Source organism: Elgaria multicarinata, chromosome 21 (assembly GCF_023053635.1).
Source record: "Elgaria multicarinata webbii isolate HBS135686 ecotype San Diego chromosome 21, rElgMul1.1.pri, whole genome shotgun sequence".
NCBI lineage: Eukaryota > Metazoa > Chordata > Lepidosauria > Squamata > Anguidae > Elgaria > Elgaria multicarinata.
This window is the reverse complement of record NC_086191.1, coordinates 10,320,627-10,346,892: the sequence shown is the minus strand read 5'-3', so window position 1 is coordinate 10,346,892 and position 26,266 is coordinate 10,320,627. Positions and strand designations below refer to the sequence as shown.

Below are 26,266 nucleotides of genomic sequence, written 5' to 3'. Positions count from 1 at the left end.
GTTCGCATGTTGTCTGAACGGCCCCAGAGTGGCTTGTTAACTGTGCCATGTGGCTTATTTTATTGAACGAGCCACCTTGGGAACCCATGGTTTGTTGTTGGGTTGTTAACAAGTCACACTGCATGGCTAACGAGCCACCCTTGAGTTATCGTGTTCAGACAACACAATAACCCACTCAGTGGAGAACACGCTGTGTTGAGACAACAGGCTAACTCCACCCCCTTGAAGTTTTTGCAATTCCTTCTGTTGAAAAGTTATTTGTGTTTAAGTTTGCTGCTCAGTTGAGGCGTCTTTTTTAACCCACCTAAATGTTTCAGATCGATTAAAGGTGGATGCCTTCCTCGGGAGGTATTTCTTCTGGTTGTCAGTATGGGAGTTCTTAGCTGAGCTTCTTCACTGGGAGAAAGGGTGTTAAACGCTTCATGGTGTGCAGTGGCGTGACCTTCCACCCAATCAGAAATAGTTTGTGACGGGTGCAGTGAGATACTTTTAGACTCTGGACTTAATGGTCTTATTTGGGGGGTAGGGGGACTACAGATGGCCGTGTTGCACACAACTAATGTTTCTCTTTCCCCCACACAACCACCATTCGATGTTCAGAACTGTTTCGTCGCTCCAGTTATGAATGTTTGCCAGCCCTGTTGTTATTATGTTTTAAAGAAGATACTCTGAGCACGTGCCATTTTGCTTGTGATGCTCACTTAACTCATAGCGCCATCGAAACCACAGGACTAAAATGCAATTTGCTTCTGCTGCCTTGATGCCCTCATCGCCTGCTGCCCTCTGGGTGCTCACTTGCCCCCTTCCCAACGACAGTGGAGCCCTGGATCTTGCCCTGAAGTTCTAGTCCTAGCGCATTGTCACGATCCGCTAGGAATTGAAAGACAGATGTAGGGCTCTGATCCCTTTTAATAGATCCCAGAGCAACGTGCCCCTTGACCCTTTTAGTGGTGGCTGGGTGATACTCAGTTGCATAGTTATCTGTGCTGAGCACCAGCGTTTAATCGTTAAAATAGCACTGTACCCTCTAGTGGCAGTACAGTTAATTGCGCCGCTCACTGTGAAAGGGCCACTGAAGTAGGTCAGGAGAGGCCAGTTCCTTCAGCCAACGTGGGTCGTGGCACGCCGAAAATCAATCAGGAGCTTAAAGGCCGCTCCTCATTTGCAGGTTTTACTTCCATGTGGCTGATTAAATCCGCAGATGGATATCGCAAACGTGCCAGATTGAAGTTGGTTGACGTACTGCCCTTACTGTACTGTAGTATTGTCCAGAAACTGTTATTCAGAAGTACAAGAGGAGTTAATTACTCTTGGAACAATCTTAATATATCATAAACAATATGGTGTTCAGCTTGGTCTGGGTGGGTGGGTTCATCTCGTTCCTGTTTCCTTTAGCAATTTAGCCTTTATGTATTTATCTGTAATCATCGGGACTGGAAACATGGAAAGTTCTGGGGACTTTCTCCCTTCTTCTTCAAGGCCTTGCAGACCACATTGCTGCTCTAAGGTCCTTTTCAGCTCGAAAACCTTCTGGTTCTGATTCACCCTGTTAACTCATTTGCTCCTGTTTTGAGCTGTCCCTTAACTTTTGCAAAGAGCCCGGCTTCACAGATGTTTAAAGGCCTTCACTAACGTGAACTTGGGTATCTTCTAGTCATCCCTTAAGGAGGCTTGTTGTACTTATTCCCCTTACTCTACTGCAGCCTTCCTCAACCTGGGGCGCTCCAGATGTGTTGGACTGCATCTCCCAGAATGCCCCAGCCAGCTGGCTGGGGCATTCTGGGAGTTGTAGTCCAACACATCTGGAGCACCCCAGGTTGAGGAAGGCTGTTCTACCGTGATGCTAAAAGAATATAATCAGGGCTGAACTAGGTATTATTTTAATTGCAATCACACCTTTCTCGTTTTTAAAAACTTAGCAGGGTGGGAGAGTGGAAACTTTTGCATTGGGACTGCAGCACGTGAGGAGAGGAGCGTTAACACTTCCTTCTCCTGACAAAAATGCTAATCGCTACATCATAGCTGGGGCTGAAAGGATTAAACGCTTACCCACAGTTTAAAAAAAGAATCAACCCCAGGCATTTCTGTGCTAACTGCACCATTAAAAAAACATCGAGTTAGGCCCTTACTTAAGGCGCCAAGGGAGTTTGAAATGGAGAGAAGCTCTTCCCAGCTCACAGGCCGCGCTCTCACCCGGCAGGCCATACCAGTCCTAGCAGCGTGCTTCTCTCTGGCCTTGCGCTCCCTTTGACTCTCTCTGCTGCTCTTGTTTTCAGCCCCAAAAGCCGACTGATCCAGTTAAAGAAAGAGAAGCTGGAGTACACCCCTGGAGAACACGAGTACGGATTGTTCCCGGCACCGATTCATGTGGGTGAGTGAGTGAGTGAGTTCCCCGTGTGCATCGCATGCTGTGGAAGCCCGTGGATTCCTTCCTCCTTTTGGTTCCAGGGAGTCGGCACCTCCAAGAGCGCTCGTTAGCTTTCTGTGGGGATACGTGAGCTGGTTACCCCAGGTTCGAGATTCAAGTGGGTCTCAAGGGGTTCGAGATTCGGGTTTTTGGGGTAATGGAGGGGGAAGGCAGGAGTCACGAAACCCTCCCTTCTGTACAGATTATAACAGCACCCTCCCACCCATGTTCCCCAGCAACTGGTGTACAGATAGGTTTACTGCCTCGGATACTCAAGGTAGCACATAGCCATCAGGACTAGTAGCCATCCATAGCCTTCTCCTCCAGGAATTAATCCAGTTCCCTTTTAAGCCATCCAAATGGGTGCCCATCTCCACATCTTGTGGTAGCGAATTCCGTAGTTTAACCCTGCGCTGCGTGAAGAAGTACTTCGCCACCTACTAGTATAAAGCCAGATTGTTCCTAGATCATCCAGTCATATTTAAGGGCGGGATAGACCGGGAGCTGGGCAATCTGTCCTTACCGGCTGAGGTTTTTGGGAGCTGTGGTACAAAACATCGGTTGGGCCTCCAGTTGCCTAATCCCTCACATTTGAACCCTTGTGTCAGACCTGGATTGGGGTACACAAGGATTCTTCCATGAAGGCTCACCTGGGCCCTAAACACAGATGAGCGTGAGAATAAAATGCCCCCCCCCCACTCCACCCATGTGCACTGCCCAGACCTCTTTTTAGGAAGGGCAAGATACAAATGCAGTCAGGTCAAGCAGATTTTGCTGAAATGGTACCCAGCAGTTAATGGTTGTGTTTATAAAGCGGAATAACATAAAGGCCAGGGGAGCTTCCTCCCAGTGGAGGCCCACGTTACCTCGGTCGAAACGGATGCGGCGCTGCATTCCAGCAGGGGGCGTGGCCAGAGTCCAAAGTGGGAGGAGTTAGGGCTGTGGCTCTTACCTTTGTTCAGAATGCAATGGGAAAGGAAAAGACATTTGCTTCCCAGCCCTCTCTTTCCCCAGCTTGTGCAAGATTGTCTCCCATCAGCTTTGTAACTCTGGGACAGAGTGGGATGGAGTAAATAATATCTGTCACCTAGAGCAGGGCTGGTGGAATGGGGTGGGGCCTGGGGAGAGTCTGGAGGTCTGGACTGAGGGGCCTGGAAGTCTGCGTTTGACCTGCAGGCCAGAGCTTCCTCGCCCACCCCCTGCCATAGGGTCTGTGTAACTGGATCACGGCTCTGTTATTGGCCTTCGGAGGGACACCGTCTCTGCAAAAGGAGGTTCCGTTGGGCTATCTTGACTAAGAGCTGTCATTGACAGGCCTCCCTTCCTCCACGAATTTGGTTAACCCTTTAGGAAAAATAAAAGCCAAGCCAGCTGCCCTCGCTACGTCTCCTGGCAGCAAATTCCACAAGCTGGTTGCGCATCGTGCAAAGGGCTTCCTCTCGTCAGTCCCGAACCCTCTGCCTGTCAGCTTCCACCGATGACTCTAAAGTTCTAATGTCACGGGAGGGGAAGGAAACATGCCTCTCTCCCTTCATTGCCTCCGTTTGTGATTTGGGGGCGGGGCGGGGAGAACCTCTCCGGCACAGCATAATAGCCGTGTTCCTCTGTAGGAGTAAAAAGACACAAGAATGTTGCTGCTTCGGAGCGGAGAGGCATGAGGACAAGGGGTACATCGGGTCCCTTTCGCTTAGGCGGCCTCCTGTTTGTGATCCAGGTTGAGAATCCCAGAAGCTTTGGGGGCATGGGGTGGAGGGAGGCTTGCGTGCCGGGCTGTGCTCCTGGTCCCCCTTCCCCTCGCCAGGTCACGGCCCGCAGTTTATTTGCACCGGGAGACGCAAACAAACACATATTATAAAGATAAGGCAGCTTTAATTACTCCGCCTGGCATAACGGCAGAGCAGTCTCGCCTCCCCGAATCACATTGCGAGGATTATTCCTCTGCCCAGCTAACTCGTCTGGGTGCCTCCTTTATTGAGGGCGAGGGAGCGAGCGAGAGCAGGAGTGTGCTCCCTTCTCTCCGGGCCGGCTGCCAGGCCCTTGAAAGAGCCTTTTGTTTTACCCAGTGAGGTCATAGAAGTGAAAACAGATTCCCAGCGGACTTTGCTGCTTCCTGGAACTCGCCAAGCACAACTTGAGGCTTTGAAAAATAAGAACAAATTTTAAGAGCAAGTTGTAAAGACAACATGACAGCTGCTCTCTCCCCACCCCCCCACTTTCCTTTCCTTTCCTTTCCTTTCCTCGGGTGCGTTCTGCAGAGACAGGGAGTGGGGGAGAGATGCCTTCGCATCTGACTGAAGCCAAGGTCAGAGGCAAGTTCTGCTGACCCCCTGGTCTTCCTACACCTCCCTTGCCCACTTCACTGGTACGTCCCAATAGTGGGGGAAACGTAGCTTTTTCGATGCAGCGTCGTTTTTTCTTATTATTATTTGCTTGTGTCTTTTTTGGACGCTCACACCTTGAAGCTGTTCGAACAAAGTAAAACTCCTTGCTGCCAAGTTCCTGCTCAGACAGCCTGGAAGACGCTCAGGGTAGAGCTCTGGCGAGCCTCAGAGCTGCCGTCAATGTGTAGGCGGGTGGGCTATCAATGGCTGCTGGTTCTCCTGGCTCAACAGACCCTCCGTGTGCAGAGACGGGCTTTAGCCGCTGAATCCGAGCTGCAGAGGACCCAGAGCAAAGGGAGGGCTATTGCCCTCAGGGGTTGTTTCTGGGCTCGTCGGAGGCCTCCAGTCAGCCACTGTGAAGCACGCTGGGCCTTTGGTCTGACCCAGCTAGGGTCCTCGTACGCCTGTGGGCAGCTGCCCTTCAACGCCAGTTTCACTGGGGACCTTGCTGGTTTATTGTGCATCGTGTTAATTCGCGTGTGTGGTAAGGACGTTTGGGTTTTCTGCCTCAGTCGGCAAGATGTCACGGGCCTGTACTTCCCTTAGCAGCCCTGTTTGCACGTGTGTGAAAGAGGATACATGACTTCTGTATACTATCTTCTTTTCCTCCCCCATTGCAGGAAAATACCTGCGCCAAAAGCGAATCGACTTCCAGTTGCCTTATGACATTCTCTGGCAATGGAAACATAATCAGGTAGGAGACGAATCCTTTTTTTCTTTTTTAATGTCACCAGAGGCCAAGGTTGCATTCCAAGATCCCCGAGAAGAATTAGATGTTTTCTGCTGTGGCTGCATTGATATTAGCTGCGCATTCAGGAGTCTTTTGCTGATGGCAGCAACTGAGGGAGGGGAAAAAGAGATCCTTGAATATATATATATATATATATATATATATATATATATATATATATATATATTTAATGCAGACAATTTCCATTACCTCTCTGCCACTCCCCCCTCCCTTTCCTCCTGTGCAAAATAGCAGCCCTTCGAATCCTCTCAAAGTGTCCACCCGCAATCCTACTGGGGACTTTTATTTTGACAGTGCCTGGCTTCTTCTGCAGGGATCTTGTGTGTGTTTTTTTCTTTTGACACGCCTCTGGAGAATTCAGATGTTCTGCCAACAGCGCTGAAAATTTTCAGTCCTTATTTTTCTTGGACCTGGTCCCGAGCAGAGTGGGGTTGGGTGTATTTTTTTTTATTATTTGGTGTTTTGTTTCATTTTATTTTATTTTCCACTTAGAAGCTGAGGTTTGGGGATGAGAAGGAGCACATTTGAACGGTCCCTCCTGCGTTCTCCCTAAGGCGCCCGTCTGTGCGCAAGGCTAAAAATAGGGTGGTGTCCCTGCTGACAAAAGGTTTCCACCGGAGATTTCGACGCAGGATTTGCCTAGCAGGGTGCAAATTCAGTTCTTTCCCTGCACGAGGAAACAACCTCTGCCTTGTAAAACATAGATGTAATGTCAGGATGTCCCTTTGCCCAGCCTGCTTTCCGTCTGGGCCCTTCCCGCTGCTCACCCTCCCCGGCTGCAGCTTCCTCCCTCCATTCCTACTTGTTTCCTACCCAGCCTTCCCCACCCTATGCGCTCCTGAAGGGACATAGTTCAATGACAGAGTGCATCCTTTGCATGCAGGACATCCCAGTTACAATCTCCCTCCAGAGCAGCAGAGCACAGCCTTTTTGGCTCCGAGGGCGTCCTTGAGTGTCTGCTGGGGTGGAGAGGGCTGCAGATGTGCAGGCACAGGCGTCCATTCAGCTGTCGTGCATCCAACACAGCTTTAACTCACACCCGCACACCCCAGCTCCTGCCCCAGAGCCTTTCAGAGGCCTGGCACCTGTTTTGATCAGATAGAGCGTTCGAAAGGAAGCGGATTCCTCCATGCCTCTGTCCAGCCTAGTCTGCTGGATACAAGGCTTTAAAAAAGAAAATGGCGCGGGGGGGGGACCCCTGCTAACAGGTAGTAGCTGGCACTTCTGCAGAGGCTGCGGAAGAAGGGCCTTCGCCACCCTCTCTGCACCCAGCCTGGGAACGCAGGCAATTGGGCGTCTTCCCAGGCTAGGAGCTGTTGTGGGCTTTGGCTGCTTCCAGATGGAGGGCTCCTGTCGCTAACGGTCAGAGGCTGTGGGGCGTCTCTTCCCTCTTTGCGGGAAGAAGCGGTGGGAGGCAGATGAATGGAGCCATCATAACATCTCAAGAATGAGGCAGAGGGTGATGGCGGCATGGTCCATTAGTGCCCGTCTTCTCGAGCCTGGTCTGGAACCTGTTCTGTCCACAGAAAGGCGGTTCCTGGCTTTGTGTCACGCACTCACAGCCGTCCACAGAAGCACCTCTGTTTGTGCACCAGCCCTTTTCTGATCTCTTTTTACGGCTGGCCAGGTATCAGATGCTGTGGCCTGCATCTTCCTTTTATCCACTCCGTTTCTCATGCTGTATAGCTACAGCTTCCCCTAACCTGGTGTCCTACAAATGTGTTGGGCCGCGACTCCCATCACTTTAGCATGGGAATCATGGGAGTTGCAGTCCAACACACCTGGCGGGCACCAGGTTGGGGTAAGCCTGTGGAATGTGTGTGGTGCCACACTGCAAGCACTAGAGGGTGAGTTTCACGGAGCAGCACGAAGACATCTTCTCCTGCCGTTCACTCTTCTTTGGACCTAAGCCAATTCGTGTCTGTTTGTTGGTTCTTTTCTTTTTAAAGAAAGATACAAATCAAAGCCTGCCTGTCTGTGTCCCTTCCCTGTCTCTCAACAAAGAATCCTGCATTAAGCTCGGTTAGGCAGAAAGCAAATCTTCCCTTTTGAGAAATGCAAATCGCTTTCCTTTCTTTTCCCTCTTCGTGGAGGGCTATCACGCTGCAATGTAATAAAGGACCTTTCTTCTCTTCTTTTCAGTTGTATAAAAAGCCAGACGTCCCGCTTTATAAAAAAATCCGTTCGAGTAAGTAACCTTGTGTTTATATAGCGCTGGTTTTATGGTGTGTGTGTCCCCCCCGTCCCCCGATCGTGGGGTTTGCCAGTCATTGATCACCACTTGGCTGCGCTCCCCCCTGCCCCCCTCCCCCCCGGACCACCGGACCATAACCCTGCGCTTTGGCTGCCTTGCCCTGCTTTTTCTATGGGTTGAGGCTTGTAAATCGAAAGACTGTTCCAGAGGTTGATTTGGAATATAGATATAGATATATATGTGTGTGCGTGTGTGTGTATTTTTCCCCTTCCTTCCATCTGCAGATGTTTATGTGGACGTGAAACCTCTTTCTGGTTACGAGGCCACCACTTGCAACTGCAAGAGACCTGAGGATGGGAACAAAAAAGGGTGTTTAGACGACTGTCTGAACAGGTATAAACACGGCCTGGGGGATGCTGGGAACCGCAAGACATGGGATTGGGCCCTAAGTAAGCTTTTGATGGGTTAAAGAGATTCCCCGATTGATTGGGTAGCAGGGAGAGGGGGGCGTTTTTTCCGTACGAATTCTTGCAAAAACGGCAGGTGGCCTGCGCCATTTTTCAGATCCTCACCCTGAGGCCCTGCTCGCTTTCAGCCTGTCCCTCCCTTGCCCCTCTGCTTTCAGGATGATCTTTGCCGAGTGCTCCCCCAACACTTGCCCCTGTGGGGAGCAGTGCTGCAACCAGCGGATCCAGAGGCACGAATGGGTGCAGTGCCTGGAGCGCTTCCGGGCCGAGGAGAAAGGCTGGGGAATCCGTACGAAGGAGTCCCTGAAAGCAGGGCAGTTCATCATCGAGTATTTGGGAGAAGTGGTCAGTGAGCAGGAGTTCAGGTAAGGGGTGGGCAGGCGAAGAAGCACCCCAAGCTGACCTCTTTCAAAAGAGCGAGACGATGGGAGGCGACACACCTCCCAGAAGTCCCCCTGGTCTCGTTTTCCAGGAACCGAATGATTGAGCAGTACCACAACCACAGCGATCACTACTGCCTCAACCTCGACAGCGGGATGGTGATTGACAGCTATCGCATGGGCAACGAGGCCCGCTTCATCAACCACAGCTGCAATCCAAACTGCGAGATGCAGAAATGGTAAGAACGCCCAGTATGCCAGGGTAAAACATATATCGGTTTGTTTTCACCGTTGCACACAGTTCCTTAAAAGAACTCTCTCTCTCTTTCTGCCTGAGGCCCCTCTTCTTCCTCCCCAACCTCATGCCTTGTCCCAGATTCAGACACTTTGTCACCTGTTTCCATTCCCGTTGGCCTTCATAAGGACATCAATTTTACTTCAAGGGATGGAGCCTGAGTTTGCTTACTTTCGTCTTCCCTCCCTTTCCTTCTTTCCTTTTGTGCCGGCTCTTTTAAGTGCGCCAGGGGGGCGGTTAACACTGAAATTCAATACCAGCATGTATTTCTTCCAGGGTTAAAAAAAAAGGGGTGATTAATGAACATCAAGGCCCTCCTGGTGACATCCCAGTTCTTCTTTTCCATCCCCAACACCTGTTTGGCAGACAGTGTTGAGTGACTTCATATTTAGGGTCAGGCAGGGGTAGCTGAAGGTTTTGCCCTTCATGGTTCATCTCAACTGCTTCTGATTCTGGAAGCTCATTCCTAACTCTCACATCCCACAAGCTAAGAGGAGTCCTCTGGGGCCGGACCAAAGGTACACGTCGTTCAGCGATGTTTTTCACCAGTGGCCCAACTATATACCTCTGGAGACGAAAGCAGCAGGTTCATGTGCACCGAGTCGTAATTCCTGCCCCTGTCTTGGTGCCCCAGGTGAAAACTTAGAGCTTGATCTTCTGTGCTTCCCACTCCCAAGACTGCCAGCCTTTTCAAAATAAAGGCACCCCCTCATCTCTCTCTCTCTCTCTCTCTCTCTCTCTCTCTCTCTCTCTCTCTCTCTCTCTCTCTCTCATTACATTTACATCCCACCATTCTTTCATGGCGGAATTCAAGGTGGCTTCATGTAGTTCCCAGTTAGTCTCCCCTCCAAGCACTGACCAGGCCCAGAGCTGCTTAGCATCAGCGAGGTTGGCTGCCTCTTGTGCCTACAGGCCGTGCCCTGGGACCGCCTCTCCTTTCTCCCCACAGGTCGGTCAACGGAGTCTACAGGATTGGCTTGTACGCGCTGAAGGATATGCCTGCCGGCACTGAGCTGACGTACGACTACAACTTCCACTCCTTCAACGTAGAAAAGCAGGTGAGGGGTGTGTCGCCAGCCCTAGAAGCGGCTCGGGGCGAGTTCTGTATCTGTCCTTATTTGCGGCCGCTGGGTGTGTGTTCTATGTTCCTATGGGACTACCATGCAAGCCATTGTGCAGAACTAAACACTTAAATAAGGTGATTTAAAAGGGGGGGGAAGCCGTATGTTTTTATTGGGGTAGTTACAGTTATCCAAAGTGGGATGGGGGGGATTTTGAATAATCACAATTCAAAATTCATAAATATTAAGTGAAAACAATCCTTCAGTAGAAACGTCTGATGAACTTAAAAGGCGCTAATAAAGCACAGTGCGCATTTGAGTCAGCAACACACGCTTTTACCCGCCCCACCTAACAGCAGAGAAATCCATGCTAGAACCAGCAGGTGCCAAGAGAGGCCCCCGCCAAGCTATCCCAAGACTGTTCCTGGGATGGATGCTCCTGTGACCTCAAGCTGGAAAGCTCCTTGCCCGCTCTGGAAGGAGCAGCTGATCCCGTCTTGCTGGCCTGTGCCGGTGGGGGATTGGAAAGAGCTTTCCTGCCTGGCGAGCGTTGCAGAGGACGGCCTGTCTGACAGGAAGCCCTGTCCTCTCTGTCTTCCCAGCAACTCTGCAAATGCGGCTTCGAGAAGTGCAGGGGAATCATCGGCGGCAAAAGCCAGCGAATGAACGGCCTCCTGAGCAAGACCAGCCAGCCGCTCACTGCCCAGAGGAGGCCGAGTCGGTCCAAAGAGAAGAGGAAATCGAAGCACAAGTTGAAGAAGAGGGTGAGTTGTGGGCAGGGAGGGTGGCACGTCCCAAAACGCGTTTTTACAGGATGCCTTTGTTGAGTTCCTTTGCGCGACCTGCCTTTCTACCGGAACGTGGCACTCCAGGCGGCTTCGAGAACCGATTAAAAGGGATTAAAACTATGTGTCAAAATGCAGTGGAAACATAGCAATTGCGGAAGAAAACATTGTTAAAAGCAGCACCCAACCCACCATTTGCAAGTTAAAGCCCTTCTTCAGTAAAGCAGTCTTTGCTTGTTGGTGGAAAGACATCAGAGAGGGAACGAACTTGGCCTTCCTTGGGGGCTGGGTTTCGTTCAGGGTTTTGCGTATCAGAAGCCCCCCCAGTTAAAATCTCTGGCATCTTTGGTCTTGGGTGGCAGGGCTAGGATAGGCCTCTGCCTGAGACCGTAAAAATGCTGTTACTCGTGAGAGAAGATGGCTCTGGCCTACATGCACCGATTCAGCGTAAGACCCTTTGACGTGTTCAGTTTCTCTGATGCTTTCCTTGAGTGAATCCCTCTTGTTTCTTGACGGTTGAGGGAGTTAGTACATCTGTCCACCAGGAACTCTTTCCACTCCAGAAAGCAGCTCTTTATGGCAGTACTGCCAACCACAACCTTACAATTCAGATTTTGTCTCCCCACCCCTGCCCTCCGCCACTTTGTAGTGGTAGTAGGCTGAGAGCTCTTTTAGGCTGGATGAAAGGCGGGTGGCATAGGATGCCCATTCAACACATGCTTCCTGTGTCGGCTACTTCTCAACAAGTCTGAAATTGGTCCCTTGTTAGTGTTGGGACAGGCCTGCTCCTCTCCATCCCAATAATGATCTCGAACAAGAGAAAGAACTGGGGCAGGCAGTGGGCACCAGTTAGTTGTGCTTCCTGCCCGTCCCATCGCTCCCCCCTCCCTCCTTTATCAATCTTTTAAAGGCCTTGTGCAGGCCACGTTTTGCCCATGATGTCCATAGCTCAGCTATTAGCCGAGCAGGGGTTTGAACCCGGGTGCCCAGGGTTTAACAGTCTAACCACCGTGGTGCACGGTTGACTTTGTGGTCTTGGATTTTCTTCTCGAGGGGATTTGTTCGTGTTTTGCAGAAGGGTCATGTTCCAGACGAGAGCAGCGAAGGCTCAAGTACCCCAACTCGGTTGACTCCGCAGCTGCAAATGAAGCCCATGTCCAACAGGGAAAGGTGAGGGAAGAAGCCCTGCTGATCAGCAAGGGGGTGGGTGGGTGTTCAACTAGTCCATCCTCAGGGCTCAGTTTGCCCATCACACGCCAGCCCATGGTTAAGGGTGTTTCGGATGCGGAGCGGCATATACCATCAATATTGAAAACAAAGGTTGTGAATTGACACTCCAGCCAGAATTAGTGGTTTGTGCTAACTGTGGTCCGGCATAACTGATGAACGATAGTTAGGCTCCACTCTGCGTTCCCAGAGGAAAGTGTGCGTTAGGAATAGGAATGCCGAGCAAATGGAACGTGAAAGCAGCCAAGCCGCGCTTCAACCATGAAGAGCGGGCATTCAAACCATGGTTTGTGTTCTTAGCTATGTTTAGCATAAATCAGGGTTTGGTATGATGTCTGTAGGGCCTTTGTGGGGAAACAGACCAAACCATGTTTTGACCTCCTGGGCGTTGAGCTGACTTTCCCCTACCCAGAATCCTCCCGGTCTGCTCTCACGTAGATTGTAAACCCTTGATCACGACTCTGATCTGGTGGTACGATGCAATGTGAATACTCCACAGGAGTGGCTCTCGGAAGGGTGGGAGCTTTTTCTTGGGGAAATAATACTTCCCCGCTCCCCTTTCGTCTCTTTCCCTAGGAATTTTGTGCTAAAACATCACGTTTTCCTGGTGCGCAATTGGGAGAAGATCCGGCAGAAGCAAGAGGAAGTCAAGCATGCCAGCGACAACCTTCACTCTGCCTCGTTATACACCCGCTGGAATGGGATGTGCCGGGACGATGGCAACATAAAATCAGGTGAGGGCCGTGCTGCTTTCCCCCATTCCAGTTGGTGTAATGGTTCCAGCCTTTCTCAGCCACCCCTACATAAACAATAGCTCCGTCCAGCCCCCAAGCACCCCACGAACCTTCCCTTCCTTGGTTCGGCCGTTTTGTAATCTTGCTTCTCAAACCAGCTGCTCTCCCATCCGCCTGCTTTGACCAAAGAGACCTCTCTTCCTCCCTCCTGTCTTCCAGATGTCTTCATGACACAGTTCTCCGCCCTGCAGACGGCCCGCTCGGTGCGGACGCGGCGGCTGGCGGCGGCCGAAGAGAACATTGAGGTGGCGCGGGCAGCGCGTCTTGCGCAAATCTTCAAGGAGATCTGCGACGGCATCATCTCGTACAAAGGTGAACAGGAGCCGAGCGCCAAAGGCCAAGGACCGTAGTGTGTAGTGTGGTGGCCACCGTGATCAGGAGGCAGGGTCCCCCAGGGCATGAAATAAGAACCTAAGAAGAGCCCTGCTGGGTCAGACCAAGGGTGTATCTAGTCCAGCGTTCTGTTCACCCAGTGGCCAACCAGTTGCCCATGGAAAACCCACAAGCAGGACAGGAGTGCAACAGCACCCTTGTGCCCATGTTCCCCAGCAACTGGTGCACATGGGCAGACTGCCTCTGAAACGAGGTAGCGCACAGCCCCGTGGGCAGCCTTCTCTCCACACCAGGCATCATTTTGTACACTTCTATCCTGTCTCCCGTCATTCGCCTTACTGGGGAAGGAAAGCTGGATTTGGAGGATTTTAGCAAGAGTTCCGAGGTGGCTGAAGGCGTGGAAGCATTTGCTGCTTTCTTCTGTACTGCAGCATTTTAGACCAGGGTTGCTTGGTGAAGTTGTGGGATGGACCAGCCTCTGTCTGCCAGCCAGGACTGTCTACTGTTGACACATGCTGCTCCCAGCGCTCTGGTCTTGGTCACCGCACTTCCTTGTGAATACCGTGCATATGTACAGCATCGTAAGGAAAAGTGGCAGTGGGGGGTTGGAGCATGAGACGCAGCAGATCAAGCTGGGGAAAGGGGGCAGGCATGTGGGGCGGAAGACAGGCTGCTGAAAAGAGGGCAGAAAAAGCCTTTTGAGAAACAGCAGGCCCAACATTTGCCTTCACCACCCCTTTTTTTTTTTTGCTCACATTTTAATTTCTCCTTGCTGGGATCTAGTGGAGCGATAGGCAAGTCTCCATCATCCCTGGCCACTGACCATGTTGGCTGGGGCTGATGGGAGCTGTTGCCCCTAACAACATCTGGAGGGACCCAGCTTAGCTAAAGACTGTGTGCTTCTTCTTTGTCACACGGAATTCCACATAATCCCTCCCTCGGAAGTCCCACGTGCTCCCCGAAGGGCACATGACCAGCAGCCTTGCTATAAACTCCTGTGACAGCAGCAACTCTGTGTTTCTCTGCTTCCCTTCCAGATTCCTCCAGGCAAGCCCTTGCGGCTCCTTTGCTGAATCTTCCTCCAAAGAAAAAGTAGGTTCTCACCTTCTCGCAGCGAGGGGAGGGTGTGGGTCCATGAATCAAGCACAACCGGTGTCCATACTTAAACGCGGGCTGCTGGTAGTAACCACGCCTTTCCACCTGGTGTAGAAACGCAGATTACTACGAGAAGATCTCTGACCCCCTCGACCTCGCCACCATCGAGAAGCAGATCCTGACGGGCTATTACAAAACGGTGGAAGCGTTTGACGGCGACATGCTGAAGGTCTTCCGCAATGCCGAGGTGAGTTTGTTGTTGTGCGAAGTGCAGGATGCTTGGATTTAGCGGAAGGCCTGAACTGGTCCTTTCCCCCTGGTTGTCAGGGAAGAGAGTCAGAATGACCCGTTGTGCAGATAGGAAGCCTCTTTCAGGGATACCGAGATCTTATTGGCTGCCCGGGCCTTCATTTTTCACCGGGTCGTGCCGCAGCGAATCGAAAGCGAATTAGCTTGTGGAGAATGACTTCTCAGAAAGACTGGGGATTCTTGTTGGGGTGCTTCGACACCCATCTCTCTACTTCAGACCAGGCCCTTTAGAGTAGTCTACTGCACTAAGGAAAGGAAAGGTCTGCACAAAGCTGTAGTGCAAATTCCTCAACAAAGAAAGCTCAGTTCTGCAGTTTGCATAGATTGAACCCAAGACGTGATTTGTCACGTGTGTATTTTACTCTGCTTCTGTTAGTTCCGAAGCCTCTGACCCGTGCAGTCTTATCCAGCCACCTCTCCAACTTCTGAGACTTTGCTCGATATTGCTCACATGCGTCAAAGCATACCTGGACAGCTATAAGGACTAGGAACTGCTGCTTCTCTTTTTGTTTCAAAATAAACCTGAGATTCTTAGGAGGCTGATTAGTGCTCCCAGCACCCCGTTCTGTGGTTTTCACAGCATCAGCATCGTCAGAGGGGGTGAGACCTAAAGGAACCAGAAGTCAGCTAGACTGTATGAGTCTTACCAATTAAGTGTACGGTTAAGAACAGTTGAGACATGAAACGTTAGGCTGTCAATTGAGGAAAAACAGAGGAGAGGGAACTGCCCTGTTCTAGTCTCCTGTGGCTTATAGTGAGTATCCTGGAGAGAAGCAGATGTGTGCTGCGACATTTAGAAAAAAGGGGGGGGGAAATCCCCCTCCCCAATGCTGTACGGGGATGTTTCAGGAGAAAGGAAAGGGAAAAAGGACTCCTTTTCTCTTTCCTACTTTTCAGAACCTCCCACAATGTAGCCATATGTTTCAGGATGAAAAAAAAAAACCCCAGTGCTCTGAAGCAGAGCAGGGTCAGCCTCAGAGGAGTGGCAAAGAAGTGTCCTTTTTCCTCCCCCCTCCCCCTCTCCTAACCCCCACACCACCCCAATGAGCTTGAACAAGACTGTGAGGCTTCTTTTAGTGCTGGGGGAGGATTATTATTATTATTATTATTATTATTATTATTATTATTATTAATTTATTTATTTATATAGCACCATCAATGTACATGGTGCTGTACAGAGTAAAACAGTAAATAGCAAGACCCTGCCGCATAGGCTTACAATCTAATAAAATCATAGTAAAACAATAAGGAGGGGAAGAGAATGCAAACAGGCACAGGGAATGCAAACAGGCACAGGGTAGGGTAAAACTAACAGTGTAAAGTCCGCACAACATCAAGTTTTAAAAGCTTTAGGAAAAAGAAAAGTTTTTAGTTGAGCTTGTTTCAGGGCCTATTTGTCGTTTATGACAGAAGGACATTACCAGGGTGGAAAATCTGTTGGGTATGTGGGAGGGAGGGAGGGAGGGGCCCGTGTGGGTGTTTCAAGGTGAGGGCAAGGGGGAAAGGCTTTGAGAAGACCACCTGCTGGAGGGAATCAATGGCCGGGCTTTTGTTTTGCACTCAGAAATACTACGGCCGGAAGTCTCCGATTGGAAGGGACGTCTGCCGGCTGCGGAAGGCATACTACCACGCCCGCCACGAGGCCGCCGCTCAGATCGACGAGATCGTGGGGGAGACGGCGAGCGAGGCCGACAGCAGCGAGACCTCCCTGTGCGAGAAGGAGAGCGGGCACGAGAAGGACGAGGACGTGATCCGCTGCATCTGCGGCTTGTACAAAGATGAGGGGCTCATGATCCAATGCGACAAGTGCATGGTGAGGGCAATTGGGGACTTCCCTCCTCCTCCGTGCCCTCGGGAGGCGGGATTGCGTTCTTGTTGCGGATGAGAAATGCCCAGGCACACCTCCCATGTTCTGTGTCCGGGCAGAAAGCATGGTCGAAACTCACGGCAGGATTGCCTGCTCTCCAATAGTAAGCAAGGATCGCTCAGCTCACAGGAGCCCACCTCCTCTCTTAAATTTGTCCCTAGTGGGCCTCCGTACCACATGTCCTCATGTACAAATCGCTTGGATGTTGGCCTTCGAGATCAGGGGTGCACAGTCTTTTTATCCCCGGGGGCCGGGCGTGGAGAGTGCACCACGCACCCAGATTTCTGTTTTGAGCCTCGTGGGGAAGAGCTGGACTCCCCCCCCCCACACACACACACGTTTTCTGATCCCTTTATTCCCTCCTGTAGGTTTGGCAGCACTGTGACTGCATGGGACTGAACTCCGACGTCGAGCACTACTTGTGCGAGCAGTGCGACCCTCGCACGGTGGATAGGGTAAGGCGCCTTCACGGGCTGGGACTTTGCGGGCATGACTTGGCAGCCTCGCGCCTGCCTCTTTGTGCCGCCTGTATGCAGATCTAGAGGGTAAAACCGCCTGTGGGGGGGCACGTGGCGTGTGTGTGTGTTACCGTGGCTTTCTCTCCGGCCTGGGGAATTGTGGCTGTTGGAGTTCTCGTCCCTCTCGAAAAACTAAATCTCCCAGGATTCCTTGCAGGTGGGGACTGGGGACCAGTGGAACAATGAGACGCATTTCAGCGCGTTGCTCCTTTTCTTTTCATAGGAGGTGCCTATGATTCCCCGCCCTCATTATGCCCAGTCTGGCTGCGTTTATTTCATCTGCCTGTTACGGGATGATCTGTTGCTACGCCAAGGTGGGTGTCTTTCCTCTCGGGGGACTCAGTGAGAGGCAGCCAAGAGGGCCCTTTGGGATCTCTCTTTCCTATCTGTCCAGTTTGTCAAGGTGCTTGAACCTGCCTCACTCACTGCTTGAGGGTATCAAAATTAAGGTAAATATGAAGCTGCCTTAACAGCTCAGCTAGACCACCTCAGCACGACGCTACCTTCTCTGGCTGCCACGCTGTCCAGGGTCCTTCCCAGCTCTGCTCTCTGAGATGGGGTGATACTTAGGTGGCTTTAAATGTGGGGCAGGGAAGGTTGACAGATTTAATGGCAGAGAAGAGGTCTATCAGAACTTATTGGCCAACATTGTTGCAGGACGGCATGCTTCTGTTCAGAGTTGTAGTGACTCTATATCCCCCACCACTACCAGAATCAGCATTCTGTGCTCACTGAGCATGCTCAGTCTTCATTGGCTGGTTTTTTGTGTGAGGAGGATGTTCCCTCCATTTTGGACTTTTAAAATCCGTTTTGAGGTGGGGGTGGACACACTTGGGCCCATTCCCAATAGCATTTCCATCATGGGTTTTCCATTGATTTCTCTGGACACCTCTCAGTTCTGTCCTTGGGGATGTTAAAATAACAGCTTCTCCGTGTGAACCAGGAGATGACCTATCCAGGCAATGTGATGGTTCTTTCTACCTTTTATATAGCTCCGTGTCTCTACATCCTTTCTCCCTGTTCAATCACTCCATTCTGCTCCCCCTTTCCACCTGCTTCTCATTGGGATTTTTTCTCTCTCCGTCTCTCCTAAGATGAGGAGAGACGATCATCCCCAAGGCTGCTGATACCTCCCTTTTGTATGTGGGTGGTGCAGTTTTGGCTACATAAGCATATAGAAAGAAAGAGAGGCAATGATAACTAAATGGAGCCTCCCTGTTTAGGGGCATACTACCATCAAAGGAGCAGCAGTGTGTGTGGGGGGGGGGGGTATTGCCTTCATGCCCTGCTTGCCGGCTTCTAGGAAACAATGCTGAACTAAATGGTCACTTAGTGGACGTAGCTGGTTTTGTAAGTTCATAATGGGAGATGCCAGGGATCGATGCTGACTCTTGCGTGCGACTCATGTGTAGGACCCCTGGACTCCTCCCCTTCCCCCATTTGTTAAGTCTCCACAAGTCTCTCCAGCTTGTGGCGTGAAGAGGCAGTTCTCACAGGCTTTCTGTTGACAGGTGACTGTGTGTATCTGATGAGAGACAGCCGAAGGACTCCGGATGGCCACCCCGTCCGGCAGTCGTACCGCCTGCTGTCCCACATCAACCGAGAGAGACTTGACATCTTCCGTATTGAAAAGCTCTGGAAAAACGAGAAGTAAGTCCCAGCGCTCTCCTAACCGAAGCGAGAGGGTCCCCGATAGAGAGTTCTCAGCCTTGGTTGGAGCCTAAGGCAGACCAGCCACACTGGGCTCCATCGGAGAGGAGGTTAAGATGGAGGGGCGTTCCCACCCCTTCCACTCACACACACTCGTCTCTCTCTGGTGAGCAGGCTAAACAGTTGGGTGACGCCCTCCTCCACCACCACCCTCTCTTACGGCAGGGGTGGGCAACGTGCAGCCCTTGGCTCAATTTCAGTCCTCTGTCAAGAGCAATTTGCCTCTCCCCACACTACCTTCTGAGCAGCGAGGAAGAGGCAGAGGAGAAGGGAGGGCAGAAAGAGGGGGACAAGCGGTGGTCCGGGTCCTGGTCCTGCCAAGGCCACACGGTTCCCAGTAGAACTGCTCCCAAGGGGCCGTGGCCTTTGACAAGGAAAAAGAAAGGTTCCCCTACCCCGTCTTTATTCTTTAGCTGGCTCTTAAGGCCATGGTCTCCCCAAGGAGGCTTACACTATAAAAGCAGTGCGATTCAAAAGCACCTTAAATTTAAACAGCAGTTTTCAAGTAACGCTAAAATACAATTTCAAATATCTGACAATAGCAAATACCATTCCCTAATACTTGACCACAGCCTTTGCCTCCAATCTGACGCCCTCCGGATTGTTCGTACTACACCTCCCATCACTACTGACTATTGGCTGTGCTGGATGGGAATGATGGGACTTTATAATCCAAGACAACTGGTGGGGGCCAGGTTGAGGGAGGCAGCCTTAGGGTCCCGGAGGAAGGAAGTACTACCGTTCTTAGGATGCTGGGCACCTTCAGGACAGGCAGCATCATCATTTGGCTTTCTAGCTTGCATCTTTGCTCTGGCTGGGCTGAGCTTCAGCCTCCGCGAATCCTGCCCTTAACTCCTGCAAACACTGGGTAGCTGGGTAGGGGAGGTTCCTAATGCAGCTTTGTGAGCAACGCTCCTTCCCTTTTCCCCTCCCCTCAGGGAGGAACGCTTTGCCTTCGGCCATCACTACTTCCGTCCACATGAAACGCACCACTCCCCCTCCCGGAAGTTCTACCACAACGAGCTTTTCCGGGTGCCGTTGTACGAGATCATCCCCTTGGAGGCCGTGGTGGGGACGTGTTGCGTGCTGGATCTCTACACCTATTGCAAAGGCAAGTTGATGTTGCTGGGGGCGCCAAGCTGATGTGCTTTCCTCAGTCGCTTCCTGGGGGGGGGCATAATTCCCATGCTGCCAAGGGGTGGGCCCCCCAAATTCTCAGACTTTAATATCCTAAACTTGGGGGTGGGGGAACAATGAAGTTGGAGTCTTTTTTTAAAAAACACCAAAAGGTGTGCTTTAGCTCAGGGCAGATTCGTACAATTAGGAGAGTGTGGGTGGGGGGCAATCCTGCAGTTTTGCAAATGGGACAAGCACCTTGGTAAAGAATAAAGGTGTGTAGCCTCTCCTCGGGGCTGTAGTTCCCCAGCCCTGCAGAGGAGCCTTTGGACAGCGAAGGCCCGGTAGTTGTGTTCGACATCTTGCCGCGTTGCTTCGTCTTGAGTTTTCTCTCCGTGTTCCTTTCCTGCAGGAAGGCCAAAGGGGGCGAAGGAACAGGACGTGTACATCTGCGATTACCGCCTCGACAAATCAGCTCACCTCTTCTACAAGATCCACCGAAATCGCTATCCGGTGTGCACCAAATCCTACGCTTTTGACCACTTCCCCAAAAGGCTGACGCCGAAGAGAGACTTCTCGGTACGCCGCTCCCATAACCAGCGCTCTGTGCGTTTTGCACGTCAGCCGTGGTGCTATTTGGCACCAAGGAGATGCTCACTCATCTGTTAAATTTGACTAACATCTTAATCCTGCATTAAGCAGGGGGTTGGACTTGATGGCCTTGTAGGCCCCTTCCAACTCTGCTATTCTATGATTCTATGATTGCTATTTATTTATTTTTTAAAAAAAAGGTCATCACAAACGTATTTGTTATTTATTAATAATGCTTGCATACTCCTTGATAGAACAAAATCGGTTCACATGCTAAAATATTAAAAGTAACGGTTAAAATACCAGTGCACAGTTTCAAGTACAACAAAAATCAATGTAAACTATTTGAACAATTTAAAACAACAACAGAAAACAATCAAATGGAGCTGCAGCTTCAGGATTTCAGTTACAAAGTTTGCATAAACGGGCACGTTTTGGGGGGAGGCGTTTCAAACTCACCGCAGTTCCTGCCTCCAGAACTCGCACGGAGGAGGGTGTTCCAGAGAGCGGGGGCCACTCCTTTGGGGATGTCGCACGGCTTCATTCCATTGGTTGTAGAATTTCCAGGAAGGCTTCCTCTGAGGATCTTTGCAGTTGGCTGGCTTCATATAGGGGAAGATGGTCTGCTAGGTATCCTGGTCCCATGTCATTTAGGGCTTTGTATGTTAACTACAGTACCTTGAACACGGAATTATAAAACCTTGCAGGTTAATAAAAGTAGTTCAAATTACAGCCAGGGATGCACCTGTCATAGCATCGAGTTGTCACCTTTGTGGGTGGCGGGGAAAGCTGCCTCTTGGATGAATTCAGATCTGATTTTCTCTGCTGCTGCAGCAGCAAAGAAGGATACTCTTTAAGAGTTGTAACATTATCACTGTGTGATAATAGTGCCGTCGCATTTGCCCTATATTGTTTAAACTCCTGTAACTATTTAAAATGGGAGACCGAAATCTGACTTCCGGCTGGCTGGCTGCACAGTTTGCAGTTGTAATGGGACAATGGTGTTTACAAAGCAGTACGTGGCCGTGGAGGGACCCACGTTCTTGGTCCTGAAAGCTGCCACAAAGAAAGCGTGTGGGGCGATGGCTGATGCCATCTCCGACGGCCTGAGCAGGGCATTTGGCTTCAAAGCTGTTTGTCACCTTTTCCCGTCTGCGGCCCAAACAGAGCACCAAATCCGTACAAATCCACAGCATTCGACCTTCGCAGCCACAGGGTGCGTGGTTTCCCCTTGATCCGTAGTATGGATCTGGGGGCGCCATGTCCACGCAGCCCTCCCCATAGTTACTGCCCTACTTCTCTTAAACCCTGGAGGGCGAGATAAGGCAGAGGATTGTGACCCTCCTCCGCAGGGCCGCACCCGACTTCCTCTTGTCCAGTCAATGGCAGCACAGTCTCACTCCTCCGCTAAGACGTGGGAACCGGGGAAGCTGCGTTATATCACGTCACCCCATTGGTCCATCTGGTTCAGTATTGTCCACGCTGACTGGCAGTGGCCCGCCAGGCTTTCAGGCAGGAGTCTTTTCCAGCCCTTCCTGGAGACGGCAGGGATTGAAGCTGAGGCTTTTCTGCATGCCAAATAGGCGCTCCAGCACTGAGTTCCACGTCCCCAGAAGCGCCTCCCAGCTTCAACTGTTTCTTCTTCTTCTTTCTCCACTGCAGCCTCATTACGTCCCAGACAACTACAAGAGGAATGGAGGCAGGTGAGTCCCTTTGCTGCTCTGTGTTCGTCTCTTGCAGGGCTTTTGGGGAGAGGAGACCGAACATGTGAAAGGGAAGAATGAGATGTATGCGGTTTTCCTGCCCCATCCTAGCCCCCGCAGTGTGAAAGCCCTTTCAGCATCTCAGTTGCTTATCAGCCGAGGGTGGGAAGGCAAGGCTAATAATTGGGTAGGGGCTGCCATCCTCCCCACCCCTCCTCACCCCTTGAGCTTAAAGGGACTCGTTTGCTGTGAAAGTGTCTTGGTGCAGATGCTACGGGCAGCAAATAAACAGTCGAATCATAGAATAGCAGAGTTGGAAGGGGCCTACAAGGCCATCGAGTCCAACCCCCTGCTCATTTGCAGGAATCCACCCTAAAGCATCCCTGACAGGTGGGTGTCCAGCTGCCTCTTGAAGGCCTCTAGGATGGGAGAGCTCAACCTCCCTAGGTCACTGGTTCCATTGTCGCACTGCTCTAGCGTTGGTGTTAGTGGGTTTTTTTTAAAAAAAGTATATGATTTCCATCCTGCGTTTTTATTCGGAAGGATCTTTAAGGCAGCTTACATCAAATAATAAAACAAAATTAAATTGGGGCTGCTCCCATTCCCACAAGCAGACTGCACTGCTCTGGGGGCGGGGACCTTCTGCCACTACCCCAACCCACAATCCAGTTGAGGGTCTCACTCCACTGAGTGTGCATTGCACCCTCGTCTATGAAACAGAGGCAGGCTCGTTAGAACATAAGAAGAGCCGTGCTGGATCAGACCAAGGGTCCGTCTAGTCCAGCGCTCTCTTCACACAGTGGCCGACCAGCTGCCCACGGGAAACCCACAGGCAGGACACGAATGCAGCAGTGCCCTCCCACCCATGTTCCCCAGCAACTGGTGTACATAGGCATAGTGGCTTTGACACTGGAGGACGAGCAGCCGTTGATAAACTTCTCCTTCAGGAATTTATCCAACCCCCTTTTAACGCCATCCAAAGTGGTGGCCATCGCTACGTCTTGTGGAAGTGAATGCCATCGTTTAACTCTGCCCTGTGTGAAGAAGTCCTTCCTTTTATCAGTCCTGAATCTTCCACCAATCAGCTTATGGGATATGACCCCACTGGGTTCCAGTGTTATGGGAGAGGGAGTTCAATGTCTCCCTCTTGTTCAAAGGCTCTCCCTGATTGGTGTATTTGATAACTGTCTCTCCCAGGTCGTCTTGGAAGTCTGACCGTTCCAAGTCCCAGAACAAAGACCTCAGCCAGGAGGAGGACCCTCTACCCCTCATGGAGGAGGTGATTGTTAGTCAAGATCAGCCCTCCAGCGAGCCGGCGCCCAGCCTGGAGGAACCTGAGAAAGAGGCGCCTCCCCAGGAAAGTGGCGAGGTGGATAAAAAGGTGGAGGAGAGCAACCCCGTCCCACGGCGGCCGTGCACCCCAGAGGAACGCCGGCACATGCAGCGCGAGCGGCTCAACCAGATCCTCCTCACCCTCCTAGAGAAAATCCCAGGGAAAAACGGTGAGAGGCTGACCCTTCCAGAGGCGATCCCCGCATTACAAATTGTGCCATCCGGCACTTGGTGCTTGTTTTGTGGAAGCTCTGAAGCCGGTTGGCCAGATTAGGGTCACGTCAGGAGCTGGTCCGGGTGGCTTTCAGACATTGCCAGAGGAAGAATCAGATTTCCCACCACGAATTTTAACAGGGGAACTTCACCGTGCCACGTGGCCCTCCAGGTGTGGACGGTCTGCAACCCCCGTCCGCCTTAGCCAGCGTAGCTCAGGGTAAAGGACGAGGGCTTTAACACCAGGGGTTCCCTGCCATGGCTCAAGGCACCTACAGCCATTTCCTTTGGTTCGTGTGAACTCTCAGCCTGAATCAGTGTGGTGGCAGTAACTCTGCGATCCTTCAGCCTGCTCAGTTTTCTTGACTGGTGGCGCTGCAAGGTTGAAACGCCTCTGTGGTTATTATCGTTCTCATCATCGCCTCCTTTCTCTGGAGCCCCTGTCTGTTTTGGGAGCCCGGAGGGGTCTACAGACCCTGATAAGGATGAGCTGAGTGGAGGAAGCACCAACCTTGGCATGGAGAAGGTCTCAGGTCCAATTCCCCGGCATCTCCAAGTCCAACTGAGAAAGACCCCTGCCTGTCGGTTGTAGACCATGCCAAACTAGATGGACCAATGGTCTGACTCTGAATAACAGGGGTGTAGAACTCAGGCCTGGGATTCCCCAAATGGTTCTAACACACACGCACACCTTTGATTTGGGCCCAATTCCCCTTTCCCCCAGCCACGGGTTGTTTTTGTGGGCTTTCCCCCCATTCTTCTCAGCAGGCAGGAAGAGTCTGAAGTTGAAATAGGCCGATGTGTGTTTGGGTTTTTAGCCCCTCCCATTTGGCCTCCAGCCCCGCCCACCCCTTGAATGTTAGCCCTCAACGCCTCCTCCAAAATGGCCTGAAAGCGGTTCCACAGCCCCAGCGGCGTAAGGCGGCTTCCTACCGGTTTGTCCTCCGGGGGGCTTTGCTGAGGTCTTGGTTTTGCTTCTCCCTCGCAGCCATCGATGTCACCTACCTGCTCGAGGAAGGTTCCGGGAGGAAGCTGCGGCGACGCACCCTGGCCCTCGCGGAGAGCAGCTTCCGGAAGTGACGCTGCGGCCCGGGGAGAAGCTGCGGCCTGGAGGTTCCGCACGCGGGACGGACGGTCAAGGCGTGGACGCTTTTCTGCGCCTCACGTGCGTGTACGTTGGGGCAGAGCCAGGAGGGCAGAAGGAAACTGACAGAACGGTTCCGTAGCACTTAAGACGTTGGGCCGGGTGGGCAAGCAAGCAGCCCCCGCCCGGCAGTGCTCTTCACGATGCGCGTGGCGTTGGGCGTGCCTTGTTGTCAATGTTAAGGTACTAAGGAGAAACCTTTTGTGGTTATTTGTCCGAGACGGTCAAATTTTAATTTTAATTTATTACTTCTCTCCGCCTACACCTCACCCCCGATGTCCCCATTCAGAGGAAGGAAGAAAAGGAGGGTGCGCAGTGGGGTGGAGAAAGGTCTTTCGGGTTGGGGGGTGGGGAGGGCCGCTCCTTTTCCGTAGGAGCCTTCCCTGTGTGCGACATTTCTCCCGCAACCGTGCGCCGTCAAACAGCCCAGATGTGGAGGCAGTCGGGGGTGGGGTGGGGGGGGAGGTTGGACAGCATCGCGGGGGACGTGTCCAGGCCCCCAAGGGAGTCAAGCTCTTCAATTCGCGCAAGGCACGACGGAGGAAGAGCGACGCGAGGCCGGCCGGACACAGTGGCCTGAGCAGCGCCCTGTCGGCATGGAAGCCCTGGCGAAGCCGTGGGCCCCACAGCACTTGGTTCCACATCCTGCAACCCGGGGCGGGCAGGGGAGGGCGATTTTTAATTTTTTTTTGCTGCAGAGAAATTTTATAAAGCGAGTCCGGTCCCAATGCCACACCCTATGGGTTTCCTTATTTTCTTTCCTTGTTCTTCCCCCCCCCCCTCTTCTTCTTTTTGTAATAAGCTGTTGTTCTTGTGTGTCCGGCGTATTGTGAAAAAAAAATTAAAAAAAAAACACCCTGTCAAAACGGCAAAGACGGAAAAAAAAAACCCACCAACCCTTTCACTACATGAACCGTTGAGCAGTATTTCTGACCGAATATTCGTTGTGAAACTGTAGACTATTATCCACTGATAACACTACTTTTGTGTGTTAATTTTTTTTTTTTTTTTTAAGGAAGAAAAAAAACTGTACAGCTTAAAAGCGTCCGTCTCTTAAAGAGACAGTGTATTTTATGCTCCCGTCTCTCTTTGCCCTGGATCTAGGGGTGGTGGGTGGGGGAAAAAGAAAGTGTTAACTCATTGGCTGCAGTGAAGGAACACTTTCCTTGCTTAACGCGACATGGTGTTCGGCCACTGTGGCTACTGTCATTGGTGCTGCAAGAACATGCCGCATTCACCGGCAGTCCACAGGTCGTCTTCTGGCCCGGGGAGCCGGCAGTTAAGCATACACTGGCCCTTTAACGTGGCTTTGCTCTCTGTCTCTCTTTGGCGTTCATATGCATATTATGGTCCTGTTCTAGGTGTCCTTATAAAAGAATCCCGTTTTTAAATGTGCCAAGTTGTATATATCTTAACCTTTCTTTCGCTGCGTGGTTGTAAAGCAATATGGTAGCTCTCTCTCTCTCCATGTTCCTTCCCGACGGACCAAGCTTGTCCCAACTGTACATTCTTGTTAACCATATAATTCTTATTTTACTCTTTAGTTTGAAACAGAAACAAAACAGAAAAAAAAGGCTCCATTCCATACAAATT

The 26,266-nt window shown here is 51.4% G+C and overlaps 1 protein-coding gene across 2 annotated transcripts in view; it reads left to right on the top strand.

Moving 5' to 3' along the window:
• Nucleotides 1–24,883, top strand: part of ASH1L (ASH1 like histone lysine methyltransferase) — a 63,185-nt gene extending 38,302 nt beyond the window's left edge. Inside the window, exons 7-28 of one of the 2 annotated variants that reach the window (XM_063146133.1) lie at nucleotides 2,277–2,371; nucleotides 5,409–5,482; nucleotides 7,682–7,727; nucleotides 8,018–8,126; nucleotides 8,359–8,565; nucleotides 8,673–8,819; nucleotides 9,825–9,933; nucleotides 10,539–10,700; nucleotides 11,797–11,891; nucleotides 12,525–12,682; nucleotides 12,902–13,054; nucleotides 14,113–14,167; nucleotides 14,285–14,417; nucleotides 16,044–16,292; nucleotides 16,715–16,801; nucleotides 17,088–17,178; nucleotides 18,376–18,514; nucleotides 19,513–19,685; nucleotides 20,103–20,269; nucleotides 21,944–21,984; nucleotides 23,182–23,486; nucleotides 24,518–24,883. In XM_063146133.1, coding sequence (XP_063002203.1) covers nucleotides 2,277–2,371; nucleotides 5,409–5,482; nucleotides 7,682–7,727; nucleotides 8,018–8,126; nucleotides 8,359–8,565; nucleotides 8,673–8,819; nucleotides 9,825–9,933; nucleotides 10,539–10,700; nucleotides 11,797–11,891; nucleotides 12,525–12,682; nucleotides 12,902–13,054; nucleotides 14,113–14,167; nucleotides 14,285–14,417; nucleotides 16,044–16,292; nucleotides 16,715–16,801; nucleotides 17,088–17,178; nucleotides 18,376–18,514; nucleotides 19,513–19,685; nucleotides 20,103–20,269; nucleotides 21,944–21,984; nucleotides 23,182–23,486; nucleotides 24,518–24,609 — 2,887 coding nt within the window. In that variant the 3' untranslated portion in view covers nucleotides 24,610–24,883. Of the gene's footprint in view, nucleotides 1–2,276; nucleotides 2,372–5,408; nucleotides 5,483–7,681; nucleotides 7,728–8,017; nucleotides 8,127–8,358; nucleotides 8,566–8,672; nucleotides 8,820–9,824; nucleotides 9,934–10,538; nucleotides 10,701–11,796; nucleotides 11,892–12,524; nucleotides 12,683–12,901; nucleotides 13,055–14,112; nucleotides 14,168–14,284; nucleotides 14,418–16,043; nucleotides 16,293–16,714; nucleotides 16,802–17,087; nucleotides 17,179–18,375; nucleotides 18,515–19,512; nucleotides 19,690–20,102; nucleotides 20,270–21,943; nucleotides 21,985–23,181; nucleotides 23,487–24,517 lie in introns of both variants that reach the window. The other variant, XM_063146131.1, reaches the window with a different exon arrangement.
• Nucleotides 24,884–26,266: the final 1,383 nt, after the last annotated feature.